Genomic DNA, 20,168 nt, shown 5'->3' with positions numbered 1-20,168 from the left:
GCCACAGGCAGCCAGTGCAGCTCGCACAGGAGAGGTGTTACATGGGAGTATCTAGAGGCCCCCAGGATCCCCCGCGCGGCCGCATTCTGAACTAGCTGGAGCCTCCAGGTGCACCTCAAGGGGAGCCCCATGTAGAGAGCGTTGCAATAGTCCAGGCGGGAAACAACGAGGGCTTGAGTGACCGTGCGTAGAGCGTCACGATCCAGAAAGGGGCGCAACTGGCGTATCAGGCAAACCTGATGAAAAGCCCCCCCAGCCACGGCTGTCATATGGTCGTCTAAAGACAGCCGAGTATCCAGGAGGACGCCCAAGTTGCGGGCCCTCTCCGCGGGAGCTAATGACTCGCCCCCGATAGCCAGGGATGGAGCCAACTGGCTATGTCGTGACGCCGGAAACCACAGCCACTCGGTCTTGGACAGGTTGAGTTGACATATCATAACTATATGTCAGTGACCAAGCACCCAAATTTTGATCACATGATTGTGGGAATTGTGGCACTGTGTGACAGTTGTAAGTTGTAAGAGGAATGTTTGTAAGTCACTTTTTTCAGTGCTATTGTAATTTCGAACGGTTACTAAGGGAATGATTGTAAGTTGAGGACTATCTGTATTGCTTTGTCTGTCTAGATCTTTTCAAAATATTTATGCTGCAATTTATTCTTATCTGATAGGAAAAGCTAACAAATGTGATTTTGACTACTATCATATTGTTACTACCAGACATTCATACAAGATCTCTTCTGCCTTAAGCCTAGACAAATCTTTCTGAATATTTTACTGCAAAACAAATGAAGCCACAGGTGCAAAAGGCCGTAAGTGTGAAAATTAATTGGCCTTTTTCACCATTTGACCAATTATAAGAGATGCTTCCTCCATCTGGAGAATAATCAACACATAATTCCTTAGCCCTTCCCCAACTGCTTGGCTCACAACCTTCAAATAACATTTTGTGTGAGTGTGTGTATTTTCTATACACACACCCTCCTGAGGGATTACTACCTTGATATAGCAGAAAACTCATACCTCCAAAGACCTGACATGCAACCTAGTAGGAACTTCTGTATTGTACCCTTGTTGGTTAGGTCAAAACAGAAGGGGTAAAGCTAAGAATAATGGGGGATGAGGGCAGATGAAGCTCCACAAATTATTCAGGAATCAACCTATCCAGGCAATGCCAAATCACTTTTCTCTCGTTGCCCAGAAAATTGTCTGGACATTATTGTAATGTGTAGACAAGTCTGTGAGCTATGTGATAAGACCCTCCCCCACTAGATTGGAAAGAACTGTTTTAACTATGGAAAGAGTATAAAGCTTTGAGTAGGTCTAGAAGTGATGACATGGTCAGCCCAAAGATGCACTAAGTCTGGTAATTGGTGGAGCCAGTACTAAAAATGCAGCTCCTCACTTTACAAAAATATATACATTTAAGATAATGTAAGACTCATGAATCACAGAAAAACCTTGCTATGCCTGCTTTAACAATAAATATACATACTATATCTGGACATCACCAGATAAACATTGGAATCAAATTAACTACATTGTGTGTACATGGGGTATCTACGTGGGGTGCCCCAGGGCTCTGTTCTGAGCCCAGTGCTCTTCAAAATCTTCATCAATGATTTGGATGAGGGGATAGATGAGGAACTCATCAAATTTGCAGACAACACCAAGCTGGCAGGAATAGTCAACACTCCAGAAGACAGGCTTAAGACACAGAAGGATCTTGACAGACTTGAATATTGAGCCCTATCTAACAAAATGAAATTCAATGGTGAAAAAAGTAAGGTTCTACATTTAGGCAAAAACCAAATGTACAGGTAGAGTATAGGAGGTATCTTGCTCAATAGTAGTAACTATGAGAGGGATTATTATTATTATTATTATTATTATTATTATTATTATTATTATTATTATTATTATTATTATTATTATTATTATTATTATTATTATTATTATTATTAATATAATAATATAATAGAGTTTGAAATTTGGACAGAAAATTGAAAAAAGACACATTTCCAGAGGCAAAGTATGGACCAGACAATGTTGAATTATTGGGATCAAATGTAAGAGCTAAATTTCTACAATTAAAAAGATGAGGTCTACCAGTAAGATTTGAACTGAAGACATACAATCAGGTATACCGAAATAAACAGGGTTTTGTGTGCAAATTTATATACAGTACAGCTTTAAGTGCATAATCTGTTTTTCTTCCAAAAGAATACTAATCTAATTTTTAAAAATACATTTTAGAAGTAGGAAAGGTGGAAGAGAGGGAAAGAAATATAACAATTTCGTGATATAGTAATATTTTAAAAGCCTAAATATACATCTGTATGCCACATTGCAACCCACATTATGAAAGCACACACCATGTGACTCCAGTCTGGTCATAGAGCAGCCCACCCTTTCCTGTAATCCCTAATCTCTCACTGGCAGTCTCTGCTCCTCTCTCCATTTACTATTCAGCTCATGCCATCAGGCTGCGCAGAAGCCAGTCATATGTCTACTCATATTGCTTATTGTATGAATAAGCAGGACAGGCTGCCTAGAAAGAGAAGCAAAAAGAAACATTGCCAGTCCTATCCAACATGGATGAAGAGAGATAAGGCTTCTGAGCTGGCCACAGTCATTTACTCTGCTTTCTCTAGCACCACTAACATTCTCCTATACAACCATGCAAGTTGATATGCAATTACAGAGAGAAAAACTGATGTAGAACAAGAAAAAAGAATGGATTTTTATTGCAGCTGCCAAAAGATCACTAACCAATTTCATGGCCAACTTCTCATCTCCAGAAAGAGGACTATCCATTTTGTGCAGGTCAAGAGTGTAGCCCAGTGGTGGCGAACCTATGGCACAGGTGCCAGAGGTGGCACTCAGAGTCCTCTCTGTGGGCGTGGGCGCCATCGCCCCAGTCCTAGGCCTTCAGCTGGGTTTTATAAAACCTTTTCGCCACCGTGTAAAAAAAAAAAGGTTCAATCAATCAGTTCAACTTCTCGCGGGAAAAAAAAAGATCTTGCAAAGTTGGAATTGATTGATTGAACTTTTTAGTCCCACCCAGTCTGCCGTTACCACTGCAACCACGCCCACCCAATGGGCCACACCCACCTAATGGGCCACACCCATCCGGCACCTGACGATGCATAAGTGGGGTTTGGATTGCAGTTTGAGCACTCAGTCTCTAAAAGGTTCGCCATCACTGGTGTAGCCTATTCTGGTCTCATTCCCAATTCTGAATCTGAAGCAGCAATCAGGTAAAAATGGATCTCCAGTCCCCATCCCATTATTTAGTACTAGAAAAAATATAAATATCTTAAGAGCGTACAATTGTTTTTATTCAAACAGAAAAATTAATCCATCAATGATAGATGAATAATACAAAATTTTGCTGAAATCAGTGCACTGGATTTCAGGTTACACAGTCTTCTGATCATAGTAACCACTTGTACAACTGTCAGTAATTGCATAATTGAGCTTTGCTATTACTCTCCACCTCCATGATCTTCCTGGTGATACTATACTATTAACACAGTGAATAATAGAGTAGAAGATTATACTAAAGATTATCAAGTCCAACCCCTGCTTAGTGCTGGATCCAATAGAGTATCACTGACAGATAACTGTTAAGTCTCTGTCTGAAGATCTCCAGTAACAAAGAATTCACTGTTTCATGTGACAACATGTTCTCCTGGCTGACAGCTCATACACTCATGAAACCCTCTCTGATGTCTAATCTGAAACTTATTTCTTGTAGTTTTAACCCATTGGTTCTGGTTGTGTCCTTTGGAGCAGTGGAGAGTAAGTCCACTCTCTCTCTTCAGTGTGACAATTCTTCAGATATTAGAAATAGTTATCATATCTCCTCTCAGTTGTTTTTTCTGTAGGCTAATCATATTTACATCCACTATTTGTTCCAAATAAGGCTTGATTTCTAGTCTCTACCATCATGGCAGCCCTGTTCTGAACTTCCTTCTTCTGTTATGCCCTTTTTGAACTGTGGTGCCCAAAACAGGACAAAGTGCAGGTAGTCCTCTAGCTACTACCATTCGTTTAATGACTGTTCAAAGTTATGATGGCCTCATAAATATGATTTACAACCTGTCCTCAGAGTTACAAGCATCATGCCACTTCACGGGCACGTGATCACAAGGTTTCCCTCCAAGGCTGAAGTGAAGCCATTAACAAGACCTTTTTCGGTGCAGAGATTCGGACCCTTGTGAGCCCTTCTAATGGTAGCACCATCTAGACTTTGTCCAGCTGTGCTATGTATTACTACCTGTAAGTACCATCAAAATGAAATGGAGGAATATCATTTAGAAGGCCAAAGACAGGAAAACTGACCTACAGATACATTTTTATTATTTTCTGCAGTAAAAAAATAAATAAATAATTATTTGTAGGAAGGAGACATACATTAAGGAGGAGGATAAAGTTAAGGAATAATGGAAATGAGGGTGAATTGAAAAATAAATAAATAAATAATTCATTTACAAGAGATAACATTAACATGCTCAGAACTGCTCAGAAATAAGAGTATGGATGACATTGAAATATAATTGTTGTAACTCAACAAATATATATGAGCCTATCTTTCTAGAAAGCCTATCCAGAAGATTGGAATTAGAGCAATCAGAAGAGTCACTCAGAGTCAAGTAAACACCTATTAATTTCTACATCTAATTGTTGGCCTTCTCCATCACCTCCTCCTCCTAATGTTTTTCTTGAGAAAATCTTTCAGTGTTGTTTTTTACTCCTTTTTTGCAAATGATATCATCCAGCATTGTTAATATTAAATAAATTGATAATCCTCATCAAAGTAGGGACCAGTTGTGTAATACCTCCAGAAAAGCATGCAAATTTTGCTGGATATTTATTTGCTCAAAGAATTAAAAGTAAAAACGGCAATGGGTGGCAAAGGAATTCTGCTCTAGAAAATGATAGTTGATTTGGGGGGGGGAGTTTCCCCCTACACAAAGGTAGCTGGTAAAAATTCTTAACATGCAAACACATTCACACTTACACACATACCTCAAATCAAACCAAACCTGGCCCATTTCCAACTAGGGTAGTAATCACACGTTGCAGATACTAAATGTCTGCTGTGACTGCAGCTAAATAAACCTTTGGCCTTCTGTCCCAATCTTACACATAATTCCATTCTTCAACCTCCTTTTCTGGCAATGCCCTGCATGGTCCGAGGCATTTCTCTTCCTTAAGATAGTATTCCAAGCCTAAAGATTTGCTAAACATACCAGTTTAAGAAATCTGTCATCATTACTTCAGCAAGCCTGAATTAATTTTGATTTTTCTGTTGCTTTGGAACATTATAGTGTCTAAATACAGTGTCAATAGATCTGGATAGCATCATGATAACAGAAGAATGTTTTGCTGACAGCTCAGAAACACAGCATGGTGCTAAGTTATTATTAGTCTGACATCCATCTGCTCTCTTCCCCCTTATACAGGGATTCAGATGGCCTATTAATCTGTACTCTTTTTATTTTAGTGTATTTAATATTTTGCTTAGACCTTAACCAAACCCTTGGCTCAAAGTTTCCATTTTGTTCTAGAAAGGCACTGCTAGCAAATTATAATTGTTTTTATATGTGTGCTTCTGATTAAATTGGGAGAAAGGGCTGCTCCCTCTGTTAATTAGAATGAAGGGAATTTCTTAGAATGATGCCAGTCTTTGACAATGCCTCTCTGTTTGCATCACTTCATCTTCCCAGTAAACATTTCAATTGGTTAATCCTAAAAAGAGTCTAAAATGTCCTTTGCCATCTGCAGAGCACAAGACTAACCAAAGAGAGAATATTGAAGCCAATGGAATACCCATTCATCACAGCCCTTCCCTCTAGAAGGAAAGAGATTTAGGCTAAAGCAATGTATAGCTCTGGAAACAGAGTCTGGGAGAACTGACACCCTGATTAAAGGCACTATCCTGCATTATATGTTACCCAGTTGCTTTCTTGAAACACACACTGCATTAAGAGAAAAGTTAAAAAGAAACCGTAAGTTAGCCAGGCCATTATACCAAGCCACAAGCTAGAAAATAATCTGATGAAATAACCACTGATAGACGTCAACCTTGAATGAAATCTTGGATTCTCATCCGTTGTTTGCAGATGTCAGAATTATACATCTTTTGCCAGTTTGAACAATTTCTGTACATATGTTAGGAACACAGACAGAAATAGCAGAAGCAGCAACAGACTGAAAGAAACTACATTAAGTGTTTAAGGAATTTGCAGAAATAGGTGATTTCTCTCCTAGAAATGTAGTTACTAACATACATATTTTGTGAGAGAGGTTTACTAAACTGTCATCTATCAAAACAATGATCTTATATTTTGACTCATATAGTGAGCCATTTAGAAATCCACTGTGGTTTCCCAACATATTCCTGTCTGCAGTTATTTCCTGCACTGATTGGGGCTTGAATCTGAATGACATCACAACACTGAAGCTTTGTCAGAACAAACCACAGATGGATATTTGGTGCTCCAGTATCTAGTCAAACCTTCCACAACTTAATGATATTCATTAATGTTGGGCTTGAAAATACAAAGTCCAGGTTGGTATTGTCTTTCAAATATCAAACTCACTGGACAGCTTTGAACAACTCACTCCTTCTCAGCCTAACTACTGCATGGTCCTTTCTATGATGCTGGATCTTAAGCCCTTGAAAGAAAAATTGTAAATAAAAATGTTTAAGTAACGGTCCCCCCCCCCCCAATGTACTTACCTCTCTAAGCTTGTCCATCTCATTCTGTAACACTTGCTTAGCCAAATCACTCTCAATGAGCCGTTGGCGCAAGTCTTCATTCTCCTCCTCCAGTTTAATCCGTTTTTTCTCCACTGCTTCAAGTTCATTATGGAGACGCGCAGAGACATCTTTGGCTACCTACAGACACAGTCAAATACAGTGCAAGCCTCAGTCCTCAGTTCTGATACACAACATACAGGTACAAGTTAATCAACAATGTATGCACCAATACAGACTTGGGGTTTTAGGTATTTTACATATATTAACAAAAAGCAACCACTAAAACAGGAAACATACAAGTGAGTCATGCCTGTGAATAATGTGCCAAGGATTTGTGTGTCTTACCAACAGAGGAATATATGAGCTATGCCTATATTAATTTTACAGATCATGTCTGCAGTTAGAGGAAATATGGAGGGGAAATAGAGTTATTTTCACATCCTCTTGGTGTCTCCTTCTTTGCAATAAGCATGCATGTTCAATGCATGACTTTTGTTATGCCCTTTTGCACTGCTGAAGAAAATTACAGCTTTTGTAGAGTAGACCTTCCACTCACAATGATGCATAAACAGCGCCTCTTCTGGTTGCATATATATAACTGTCATACTTAAAGCATGTTTTATAAGCTGCATCAGTATGTTTCAGATACATACATCAGCAGGTTTTATAAACAGCTCTGAATATGAATAATAGGGAATCTAGCCACAAATTCCTATTTTCAATATATGAAAGCTTTCCCAAGTTTATCTCTTCCTATGTCTTACAGTCCACAGATAGAATGGGAATCAAACTGATAGTGCTATTATTTTGTGAAATTTGATTGATTCATAATCAGAAATCTTTAAAAAAAGAATAAGGCATGAAGAACATGAACTAAAGGTTCATGTGTCATAGAGAAGATACAGATTGATTCACAATCACTGATATGAACAGAGTAATGGCCAGCATACAGATTTTAGAAGTTTTGGCATTGAATACTCCAACTACAAGTACGGTACTACTACAATTCTCTGTTTTGAACATAGAACCCAATGACCAAAATAGTAGCTTAAATTGACCCTTAATTGAGAGTGATTGGCTCGTTGGGGAACTTTTCTCAACTAAGTCTCTGTCTTCTCTAATGAGAGGCTGAGATTCAGGAGAAAAGAAGTTAGTAGTTTCTTTGTTCTTGCATGTTCTGACCAGGAGCCCTTGCAGGAAGCAGACCCTTGAAGAAGAGATTTCATGTTACTTGGACTTAAAATCTAGAAAACCTATAAGAAAGGAATCAATAAGGAAAATCTGGCAGGAAACATTTAGTCAGGTATGGATTTATTTGTATTTCTGTGCAATGCTGCATACTGGATTTTGCATATATACTTTTGTGTTTGTTCCTGTCCTCTATATCCGTATTTGCTTTAAAATGCAGATCTCACCTTTGTGTAATTTGTGGCAGCTAAACTATTCTCTCAAATCTCTACCATGCTGCCTTTAATAAATAAAAATCATTTTTTTCCTCTGTTACCCCAGGGTTGGAGTTGTAATCTAGCACCATGCACTCAAAGTCCCTTGGCCTTGGATTTGAAGCCACTCATTTAAAATTTTATTCCTGGGAAAGGGAGATTTCCTTTTCTATCACATCCAGATTCCAGGTGAGGGCAGGGGAATCTACCCATTCAAGAGGAGGCTGGGGCACTATAACTTCTGTGTTTCCCTGAAAATAAGACCCGGTCTTTCTTTCTCACTCACTCACTCACTCATTGATTGTCTTCAAAAGAGGCATCAGGTCTTATTGTCGGGGAGTGTCTTTTCCACAGTCTCACCTCACGGCGGTCTCACCAGGAGGCCCACTTCTTCTGCGGCCAAAGTAAATGCCTCTGCAGCTGAGAATGGAGCTCCGCATTGATGCGCACGGCACTCCCCGACCTGCATTTCGCTGTCAGAGGCCTTAAATGCAGGCCAGAGGGTGCAGAAGAACTGGGTTGGCAAGGCGAGGCAGGTATCGATTCATGGGAGGCCTGGCTGCAATGGTAAGTGGATGCGGGGCATGTGGGGCAGTTTTCCCCCCCCACCCCCGCTCTAGCTTGATTTTTAGGCATGCGCCTCGCCCCAAAACTAGGGCTTATTTTTGGGATAGGACTTATATTAGGCCCACCCCCCAAAATCAAGCTAGGGCTTATTTTGGGGGTAGGGCTTACTTTCGGGGAAACACAGTACTTGCCTGCAAAAACAACTCCTTAAATGCCCCAGGAGTAAGGAAGAAGGATCTGACCAAGGGCAAATTATGGAACTAAGGGAACTGGATGAATGCTAATGTGTATGTTAATGATACCACTTTCCTACTCTTGTTACATTACATTAAGTGGAAAAAGTCATCCTAATGCTAATCCTAAAAGGGGGGAAAAGTACACTAATTTGAATCTGCTGATCATCAACAGAACCTCTGTCCATCTAATATTCCTGACCCTAAAATGTGAGAACCGTGGTAGAGTTATTTCCTTCATCTAAGGAATTATAGGATGTCTCAATAGAGGTCATCCCCTTAATTCTCTAGATATCTCTGAAGCAGCTTGGTGTTGTAGTCAAGAAGCTGAATTAAAACTAGAGAGATTCAAGTTCAAATTCACCCTTAGCCAAATTCACTCGATAACTTTAGGCCATCTCTTAGTTTCAACCCAGCTTATCTTTCTCTCATTGTAGGAGTAAAATGAAAAGACATTCCCATGCCCTGAGCTCTTGGAGAAAAGATGGGATATAAATATAATAAATAATATATTTCCACACCCACCAAGAAGCAGCACAGTGTGTCATCTCTGCTGAATGTTCACAAACATTTTTGGCACATCTCACATATTGTGTTTTGGCCACTGTGGATAGCTAGTGTTTGAATTCTTCAGCAATAACATAAGCACAATGCAGACTCTCTGATAATTAAGGGCATAGATGTTATTTTTTTCACTTTGCAGAGAAAGAAAAGACACTCCTCACTGAGAAAGAAGAAATTAACTTTATCCTCTCCACAAAAAATATTTTTAGTGAAAGCAAGAGGCAGAAGGAACAGATGGTAAAATTTCAGAGTTTATTCTCAAGATTCTTAGATCCTGGTCTCAATGAAGAATACTGCCAATAAAGCAGGAAACCACTGCAGGGAGCCTAGGAAACACCACTGAGCCCATAAGTCACATTGGTTGCATCAGCCAAGCTGCCAACCAAAGCTGGGATGGGTTTTCCCCCCCTATGGCAATGACTGCTGCCTTCTGTCCCTCCTGGTTCCCACTCCATCTATCTGTACAACTTCCAAAATTATTTCTGAGTTTGGATTGTCTCTGTTTTATTTTTATCCTTTCTATGCATCCTTTAAATGGAGTGTTCATATTTTTCTTCTTTTTCAAGTACCAAATTATATCAGATTAAGCACTGACTTCATTTTAATGCAATTTATAGAAACATTGAGTAGTTTTCTTCAATACTGGAGTAATAAGGTTCAATATCACTTTTTGTTAGGAGTGACAGAAATACATTCTTACTGGTAGGATTACAACTGACAAATATTATAGCAATCCTGCCATTTTACCTGATTAATGCTAATGATGGGTATTGCATCCACTGCATGGATTATGTATACTGATTGTCAGTTTTATTCCATAATTTATTTGTACTTTTTATTATTATTTTATTTATGGGATTTCCAACTCTGGGCAACTTATAACTAGCTTATTAAAAGGAAAAAATGCAACAAATCAAAGAGCAAAGTACAAAAAGCAAAACAAAACAAAAAAGGGGGCTCCATGATCAACCTGTTCCTAAGGCCTGGAAGAACAAGTTAAGTCTTCACTAATTTCCTGAACCATATACAGGTGGACGTCATATGAAACTTTTGGGAGGGGACATTCCAGAAGGCAAGAATTACCTCCCATCGGCCGGTACGCTCCACCAGAGTGGGTCTCCTCAGGGTGGCGTCAGCCAGACAGTGCCGGCTGGCGACCCCCAGGGGGAGGGCCTTCTCGGTGGGAGCTCCCACCCTATGGAACGAACTACCCCCAGAGATCAGGGTGATCCCTGATCTCCTTTCCTTCCGCCGCGCCCTCAAGACATGGCTATTTAAGCTAGCAGGACTGGCCTAAGGGGTAATTTTAGTTGGGTTTTAAAATAATTTTTAAAATAACAAAGGCCAAATTAATATTTCCTTTTAATTATGTTTTTAATGGTAGTAGTTTTGTATTTGTTTTTATTAGGCTGTTAGCCGCCCTGAGTCCGCAAGGAGAAGGGCGGGGTAAAAATATAATTAAATAAATAAATAAATAAATAAATAAATAAATAAATAATGTAGAGACAATTAATTGGTCCCACAAGATGACAGTTGTTGGGCTACTATATTCTGTCTCCATGAACTCATATTGCTGAGATCTGATAGGGATAGATTCAGGAAGTATTTCTGAGGCATCACTCAAAAGGAGAAATTTGTAAAATTTCAAAACTGTGATTATCTCTCCCAGATTTCGTGGCAAATCCACTTTGTTTGTCAGTTTTCTCTGATTAGATAGAGCTGTAAAAGTTTTCCTAATGACAGTTTCAAGGGAATTAGAAAGGTAGTCCGCTATTTTTACTAGGTCAGCCCCCAAACCCTATGGGCTGTCTCGCAGGGCCTCCTTCTTAAAAGAAGGAGAAGAAGAATAGGAAAATAGTATGCTTGGAATATAGTACAAGCACAGAAGTTGAAGAAGTCCTCTGTATTTAAAGTGCAATGTCTTGAATAAGGTCGTCAGATTAAAAGCAAATATCTTCCAGTGAAGACATTAGTGGAGGATTATTGCACCATAACAGGTGGGAAGAAGAAAGGATCCGGCAGAGAAAAAAGAGCCTACCATGGCTCTGCAGCTGATGGAGAAGAAATTGGTCTGTACTTCACCCTCTGCAGTTATTTGTACAAATTCCATAGTCACATCCTGATCATGAGAACTGAAAATTGAGCTAGTAGAGGGGTAAATCAAATGATAACTATTTCCATAGAATCAGCTTAGTATGAAACTCTAGCAATACCAAAGGATGGGGGTTGTTCCACTTATTTCCTGTTTCTTCAAGCAGAACATTTGATCACAGTGAAAGCTGAGACAACCAGAAGGCAGCTGTTACAAGCTCTAGGGAAAGAGAAAGGGGGAAAATGCAGCCAGACAAACATAGGACATTATCCACCCATGTTCTACTCTGAAAAGAACCATCCCATGGATTGGCCATTATGGGCAAAACAAAAGGTTTTATGGAGAAAATAGCACATTTTAAATCCTAGATGTTGTTTCCAAATGCAAGATATTCCAACAGGCTTACATAAATACTAAAATCTGTAATCACTAGTTGTAGCTAATAAAAAATTTGACACCTCTACATTTCTAGCATTTTCAAAAACCTCAATTAGATATATTACAAATGAGATTATAATTTGCTTTTATATCACTTTTAGTGGGTATAGAATGAACTAACACATTCATATTTCAAACATCAACTACATTTTTTCTGATGTTTCTACCTTTTAATTGTGACACTCTTAAATCTCTCACATTAAAATTACATTAAACATTAAATATCCATAAATATCCATTAAATAACATTAAACATGCAAACACATTAAAATAATGCATTATTTAAAGTTATTATAAAATAAATGTCAGTTTTTTTTAATATTACTACTATGCATTTAAAATTTACAATGCATGGCAGGCTATCTGGATATAGCAAATATACAACTAAATTCTATACTACATTAAACTTTAATTCTGATGTGATGATACAATGAACATATACATACTGTTTACAAAGAATTAAAATTACAGAAAAGTACACACACAGGATAAAATAGCACACTGCACTGACCTATGAATGAAAAAGAACAATGCTGCTAGGACATAAACTATAGTTTACAACCAAAGTGTCTGAGTTGACCCAACACATAAAGCCAGAAGCAAGTAAACCACATTATGACAGAAATGACAAATTTTGGAGAGGCTTTAGAGAGTGTTCCCAAGTCCTCTTGGGGATTACCTATGGCCTGAAGTCTTTGGGCAGACTTCCTACATTTATCCTGGTGGGCCAAAAGTGTTAGACTTTCACAAACATCCTTTCAGTACAAGATACTATAAGCCAGAAATATCATCTTACATTATAAATAGGAGGTAAAGTTGGAAGATGATGACTTGTCTAAAACTATCTGCCATACTAGCCAACAAGGAAGATTAGGGGGCTAAAGGCTAAAACGTATGAAGAACGGTGGCAGGAATTGGGATTGTCTAGTCTATTGAAAAGATGGATTAGGGTGACATGATAGCAGTGTTCTAATATTTGAGGGGCTGCCATGAAGAAGAGGGGATCAACCTATTTTCCAAAGCACCAGAAGGCAAGACAAGAAACAATGGATCACTAGATGGTTTTAAGAACAGTTTGGACAACCATTTGTCTGAAATGGTATAGGATTTCCTGCTTGAGCAGGGGGTTGTACTAGAAGACATCCAAAGTCCCTTACAACTCTTGTTATTCTGATTCCATGGTTAACATGACTAGCATTCATATGTGAATTCATGGCAGCACAAACGTTTGAATACCTGTAATATTTTTCTCTCTTCAGAGACTTAGTTTATGTTCCAGATTATTCAAGGTTTGAAAAACAATAGTCTGATTACTAGTTTGCACATTCAATCTAGGCTTAAACACAGAGTATAGATCAGTGCAAATTGATGCAAGCTTAATTTCTAGGAGCAGTCATTTTTTGGCGCCTGGGCTACTTGGCAGCAGACTTACTCCTTTGTGCAACAGGCAACTGTGTTGTTTGGGAAGAAGGTATGACTTAGAGATTTCACCCACTAAAGATCTGAAGCTCAACATTCTTGTGTTTGTAATCATTGAACAAGGAGCTTCCAAAGATATAAGCTTTGTTGCTTCTTTAATTAGTCTATCATATTTTTTTTTCTCTTTCAATCATGCTACCCACCATGGGAATGCTGAATTAATTTCTTCTACCACAGCAGTTTATATTTCCACCACCTGTTGAATATCTATATCATTAGGTAAATGAGTTGTATCCAGGATGCCAGAAAAAGAGCAAGACTACTAACCAAATACAGAGAAAGCATTCCTCCATTGGAGAATGTTGCCGTCTCATGCCCTTCAACAAAACTGTGCCACACCAAACAACATATGTTCTATCCAGCTGGCCTGCACAATCACCCTGAATGAAGATCCTCCAGCAGCTCAAAGGAGGGATTCAGCCTCTTTGGTCAGCTGCTTAGTTTTCATGATTCTAATTGAAGTTGACAAGGAGTCATGTTTTAATAACCTTTCCATGGTGTTTCTATCTCCAGGACTACAGAAACTGTGAAATGAAGAGATTATAAGCAAGGAAAAGGAATTTGGAGAGAGAAGAAGCAGTCCAGTTACAATTGAGTATATTTGTGGGGAAAACCTAGTATCAAATTAATGTTCAACTATGTAATTTAATGGCTTGCAAGGCATTTTCAGAATAGCCCATTCAGGACTGTATGAAAACCATTATGGATTATTTTTTCAAAAAGAGAAACATTGCCTTCAGTATCAGACAGCATCATGTGCAATGGAAAATCAGCTTAGATACAGGTCCTCCATCATAATTCATAGATTGTCCAACTGAATATCACAAAACCCAAAAGTCAAAACTTAAGATATTCCACTCCATAAATGCATTTCAAATTTCCAATGACTTGATTTTATTTTACTATGACTCCAGTCTCGTTTGTATATCTATACATGCTCTATGAGAATGAGGTGAACTATATTTATTCAAAGGAAGCCAAGTCTCATGGTTTCTTGTGAGAAGTGACTAAAATACTACAGCAATACAACAAATTTTCCAAGTAATCATCTCCAATGAACTTTAAGAATGATATACCACCAGATTAATTTCTCAACAAGATTTCCACATGAAGCTCTTTTTTCTAAAATGTGAAATTAAATTTACTATAAGCACCTAGTTGAAGTTACTGTAGCTCAGAAAAAAAACAATACTGTTCCAACAACTTTGGAACGGAGAAAAATTCTGTTTCAATTCCTCTTATATCAGACCAAAGGATTTCAGGCATTTGAAGGGAGAAAGCCTTTGGTCTAAGATCTTGGATAGATGCCAACAAATACTAGACTGAACAGGCAATGGTCTAAAAATAGTACAAATCCATTCCTTATATTCTAAAACCAATAGTTTAACACAAGAGAAAGCAACTTCTTATATCCCAGGTTCATTCAACTGACTTCTCCATTCTAATGAAGAAAAAAAAATGCAAATGCAGGCTTACCTTGACATCTTGTTCAAGGCTGTGGATGAGTTCTCCATCCACCTGGCCAGTCTGTGCAACACGAAGGCTGCGTCGCTCTGCTTTTCGCAAACGATACTGTAAGATACGACAAGTCTTACTAGCTTGATCCAGTTGTTGCCTTAACTCCTGTAGCTGATAGACATCTTCTTCCATGTAGACATCTCTCATCTCCAGCATCTCTGCACGTAGTTCCTCAATCTCATCCTGGGAAAGACAAACAGCGTGATCAAAGGAAGGGTAAGACAAGTAACCAAGCCTGCATCCTGGGAATACTGGGGAGTGGGAGTGAGTTGTGTATGAAACAGCTACAGTGCATTTATATGTATGTATTGATTATCTATTGATACAGATTATTGTATGTTAAAATGGATCAGGGGAATAGAACAAGTTTAGGTTGGTGCATTAACAATAATAATGATATTCTGCTTTGAAGGTCCTTCTCAGTTCAATAGAAAANAAATCTCTGTTTTGATAGAAGAGGAATCCAGAGAACAACCTCCACAAATCTATTCTGCGGTAGCACATTAAGTATTAATAGAGGTATGTAGCACTTCAATCTTCACACAAGGTCTCTCTATAATGTTTTATAACAAGGAAAGACACAACAACTTAAGGTGTTATTTTGCACTCCTGCATACTTCTAAACACCATTGGAAACGAACTCTTAAGCACTGCACAATCCTTTTATTTAAACTAACTGTAGAGCCTTTTCCTCTCAAATATTCAGAGTTGCAGATAAAATAGAATGTGTACACTATGCATAGTTAAGAATATAAATGCCATTCCACTAGTGTAAAATAAAATCTTATGTTGCATTATTTAAAAAATAAATAATATTTATCCTTTACTGTTTGTACTATTTTTTCTTCATGTGAGTCCTTTGTAGTGAAGTTTGCAAAGATCAAATCAAAACAGATTTTCTCAACTACATCTGATATGTTCCTGCCTGTGAATAATTCATGTTAAAGATGAAGAAGTTCAGAGAACTGTTTCTCTTCTCTGGAAGGAAAGGGCCACATGCACACAGTGGTATTATTGATGTAATTCTGGCACGGAGTGCCACAACTCCAACAATATAACATCAGTCACTTGTATAGAAAGGCAAAGTGTAGATAAACAAGCACTAAGAAAAATTGCTCACACTCCAGATCTCCAACTATAACATTTGGGCAAAAGGCAAAATTAATGAAAGAAAAAAGACAGGGTTGGAGAGGAGAAATCCCAAATGGAAGCCTCTGAAACTAGCATGCACAAGAGATCAGCCTGCCAAAGCCAATCCAACTAATTAGTTTTAGGAGATTAGAAAGAAATAAAATTACAGTATGTAAAACTTGCAAAGGGCTAGGCAGATGGTACTCCAAGGAAAAAGTGACATCACCAATCGGGGGGGGGGGCTCAATAATCCTGCTTAGCTTTTGGGATCACCAAGATCAGACAGGTGCTGCCACCTAACAATGGACATACCACTCTTTGTTACTGTAAACTGAAATTTGATTCCAAAATGTCTTCCTTGTACTGGTGTCAGAAAACCATATATTCACAAGACAGATGATTCCACAATGCACAGGAGAATATGAAAGTCTTCTTGTTTGTGCTCTCTCCAGTTCAGATGCCTGTTGCTAGTAATACAAGCATTATTGCTGGTATCCCAGTGTCTATTATTCCTGGCAGCAGTTCTCAAACTAGAAGACAGAACTTTTCTAGCTATTTCCTCTATTGATTCGCTACATTCCTTGTTCCTTCTGAAAGATGTGCTAATTTTTTGTACATTTGCCCTTGAAAGGTGGGAGCAGTTAAATTACCCCCTCCCATTTCTTTGGATTAATGGTTTATCTGCTTATGATCTGCAGAAGGAAGCCAATCAGAGCAATATCCATCAGATATAGCCTGTGTATTGAGCAAGTGAACAAAGGATCAAGGGTTTTCCAAACCAGCCTCCCAGTCAGCCTGTCACATTCAATCATGACATGAGGCATTACCTCAAAGAATATGATGAGTCCTCTGGGAGATCCCATCAAAATGCAATTACAGAAAGTATTGCTTGTTTCATATCATTTTGTGCTAACTTGCAATCTTATGTAAACAAAGGAAGATCTAAACAGTTTTTCAAACAGAAGCAGTTTACATAATTTATGGGATAAATTTGTGCAAATGCATGAACAAAGCACAGCACTGTTTTATGCTTATCAAACATTGATTTCTGGCTTTAAAAAATGAAGTAAAATGACATGGGAACAATTGTTCAATTTCTTTTTGAGTCATTAGCACAATTTTTGAAACAACTGTAACTCTATGGCACTAAGTGTTCAGATTTACAATGTTTAATGCAAGTGGAAGCATTAATACAGCATGCAAAATCTCCAAATTTAAATATTTTGTATTAGTTAGCAAATATATACAATATGCACAATTTAAAGAGGTATTTCTCTTTAAATTATCAAAGATAATGACCAGAAAATTTGATTTGATACGGAGGTCTGCTGAAGTTAAACATGTGTTACAACATCACAAGACAAACAGAATATGCTTCTCATGTTCTTCCATATGATATGGGGGTACAATAACAAAAGGGCAGAACTTACATTGTGATGTTTTGGCATTGCTTATCATTCATCATGGTTAGGAACAAACATTTATGACAGTGAGCAAATGTCAAATTCTTCTTTTTGAACAGCTGTTATGATTTTGTAGCAACTCCAGCTGTTCATGTAATATATACTGTGAACTTTAATATAATGGGCCTTTTCTTTAATCAATCTCACTTCTTACTTGAAAGCAAAATATGCATCACACATATTAATATTGTGCATCACTAAAGTGCTTCAAAATGGGAAAGCATTGTTTTGTTCCTCCCTATTACAGATTTACATTTAAAAAAGACATTGGCTTTTTGGTGTGCTTTCAAACTATAACATCTTAGATCGCTATCTCTTAAAAGAATAGCTCTGATTTCTCTTGCAGAAATATTCCCTGCACAATTCAAGAAAAAAAAATCTCAAATGTTCATGCATTCAGCCATAATATAGTTTGTTTTTTGTTTGATGTGATGAGTGAATCTAAATATAATAATATTCTGTAGTATTATGTGGAAACCAAGCTATATTGGTTTATTCAACAATCTAGATTTTAAAATCTGGGTTAGTGTTATATGAAAATGTAATCAATGTCTAAGAATGGAGCAAAGGTAGATTTTGCACACTCACTTATGAAGGCAACAATATTTTGGGAGCTATTTCCATTTAAGATTGAGAAAAATATTTGTTTCTAATAGTCTGTAGCTTCATTACATGAAGAAAAAAGTAGCAGCAATCTGTCAGCATTACAGAACACTTTTCCTCACATCCCCAATCATGTGTTCTCCTCCCATTTTCCTCCTGCAGCATTCCTGGGCCATAATTCAAAAATGAGGCTGGCAAGTTGCTGCTCTCTTATCAGGGCAGGAGCAGCAGTTTCTGCTGTGCTGCTTTCAGGAAATTAAGAGGCAGGAGCCCAATTCTCTCCTCTTGTATCATTTTATACTGGAAAACATTAGTTTCCTGCTGGATCATCTTGATCTGGCTTTAGCCTGCCTCAGAAACAAGTTGGCCACAGAAGGGTATGTCCCTAATCACTGGCAAATGGTCCCTCCAGAACCAGGGCAACAGGGCTAAAAGGATGACCCTTTGTTAAGCACTAAGCCATTTAAGTAGAAAGCAATACAAAAAAAATGTATCTAAGCATTATTTAAGTAAATAATTAAATAAAGACCTTACTACTGGAAAATGTCCAAATTCCACTGTGCAATATCTTGTTTATCTTGGCATCCCTTTTTGGGCATCTTTGTGGTATCTGCAGGGTCCAACATTTAACACATTCACGTGTGCAGCAGCCATTATTATTATGTTTGCCTGCCTACTTATGATGTAAATCAAAACATCCGAAAAGGTCCAATAGTTCTTAGGGAAACGTCTGTATGAAGGTTTTCGAATGGTCCCAGTTCATGGGTAGAAGCTAAGTAGAACTGCAATTAGGCTTACTACCTTACATTGATTGCCCTTGAAGAGCATGCAATGGTAAATATAACACCACTGCTTCATGTATTATATTGCCCCCTGGCAGATTTTCTGATATGATTCAAGAGGTAGTTGTCACCTTTAAATCCCCACATGGCATGGGGCCAGGCTACTTGCAGAATTGTCTTTCTCCAATGGTTTCTGCCAGTCTCACCAGATCAGGCCGAGCAAGTGACATGAAACAATGTCACTTGGGGAGCCCTAGGAAGCATGTCATGGCATTTGTCTAATGCAGGCATGTCAAACTCGCAATGTCACGTGACGTCGTGCAATGTATCAGGACTTTTTCCCCATTGCCGGCAATGGGGTGGGTGCAGTTTCGGCATGACACATCCGGCCCGTGGGCCGGCAGTTTGACATGCCTGGTTTAATGGAATAGAATCTCCCCCTGAGATGCTGTTCAGACATTCCCTACTCTGTTGGCCTTCCAAACAGGCATCAATATTTGGCTATTTCCCCAAGCATTGGGACCAGGGTGTTAACTGTTTGTGATTTTGTTTTTACCTTTGTTTATGGCTCAGGGTTCCTTTGGTAGATAGACAACTATATAAATAAACTGTCAGAGATGCAATTTTTTCAGAAAAATTATAATCTTCATTTTAAAGTCAACCAGCTACTGGGAAACTGAGCTTACTCTTCAGAGCTACCTCTTTATACCAGTCACCTAGCATTAGAAAAATCTCAACTCTGTCTTGCTTCTTACCAAAACACACTGGGGGCATCATATGATGCTTTGTTTTTATAGATGCATACAGGATCGTTTTGTTGTTCTATTTCAGAAAAGGTGAAAGATGGTGGTACTTCCAAACTTCTCACTGTGAACAAGATTCCAAAGAAACTGACTGCTTCTAGCTGATGAGGAAATCAATATATATGTAGCAAGCAACCTGTGGTTCCAAGACCACCCATGCAAAATCAAATATTGGGAAAACAGAGGTAGGGGTAAGCCGTGAAAATATGTGACTAACCTGATATTAAAATATGATTGTCTAGAATATTTCAAAATCCCTTCAGATTCTTTTAGTTGAAGATG

General features: G+C 38.2%; 1 protein-coding gene across 1 annotated transcript in view; it reads right to left on the bottom strand.

Moving 5' to 3' along the window:
- The window catches only part of SOGA1 (suppressor of glucose, autophagy associated 1), a 45,503-nt gene extending 30,226 nt beyond the window's left edge, over positions 1-15,277 (bottom strand). Inside the window, exons 1-2 of the mRNA XM_015813788.2 lie at positions 15,063-15,277; positions 6,751-6,909 (exon numbers count right to left, since the gene is read on the bottom strand). Of these exons, the coding sequence (XP_015669274.1) occupies positions 6,751-6,909; positions 15,063-15,260 (357 nt within the window). The 5' untranslated portion in view covers positions 15,261-15,277. The remainder of the gene's footprint in view (positions 1-6,750; positions 6,910-15,062) is intronic.
- Positions 15,278-20,168: the final 4,891 nt, after the last annotated feature.

Source organism: Protobothrops mucrosquamatus, unplaced genomic scaffold (assembly GCF_001527695.2).
Source record: "Protobothrops mucrosquamatus isolate PMUCROS unplaced genomic scaffold, P.Mucros_1.0 scaffold194, whole genome shotgun sequence".
Taxonomy (NCBI): Eukaryota; Metazoa; Chordata; class Lepidosauria; order Squamata; family Viperidae; genus Protobothrops; species Protobothrops mucrosquamatus.
The sequence above is the reverse complement of the archived record's forward strand: the minus strand, read 5'-3'. Positions and strand labels throughout refer to the sequence as shown.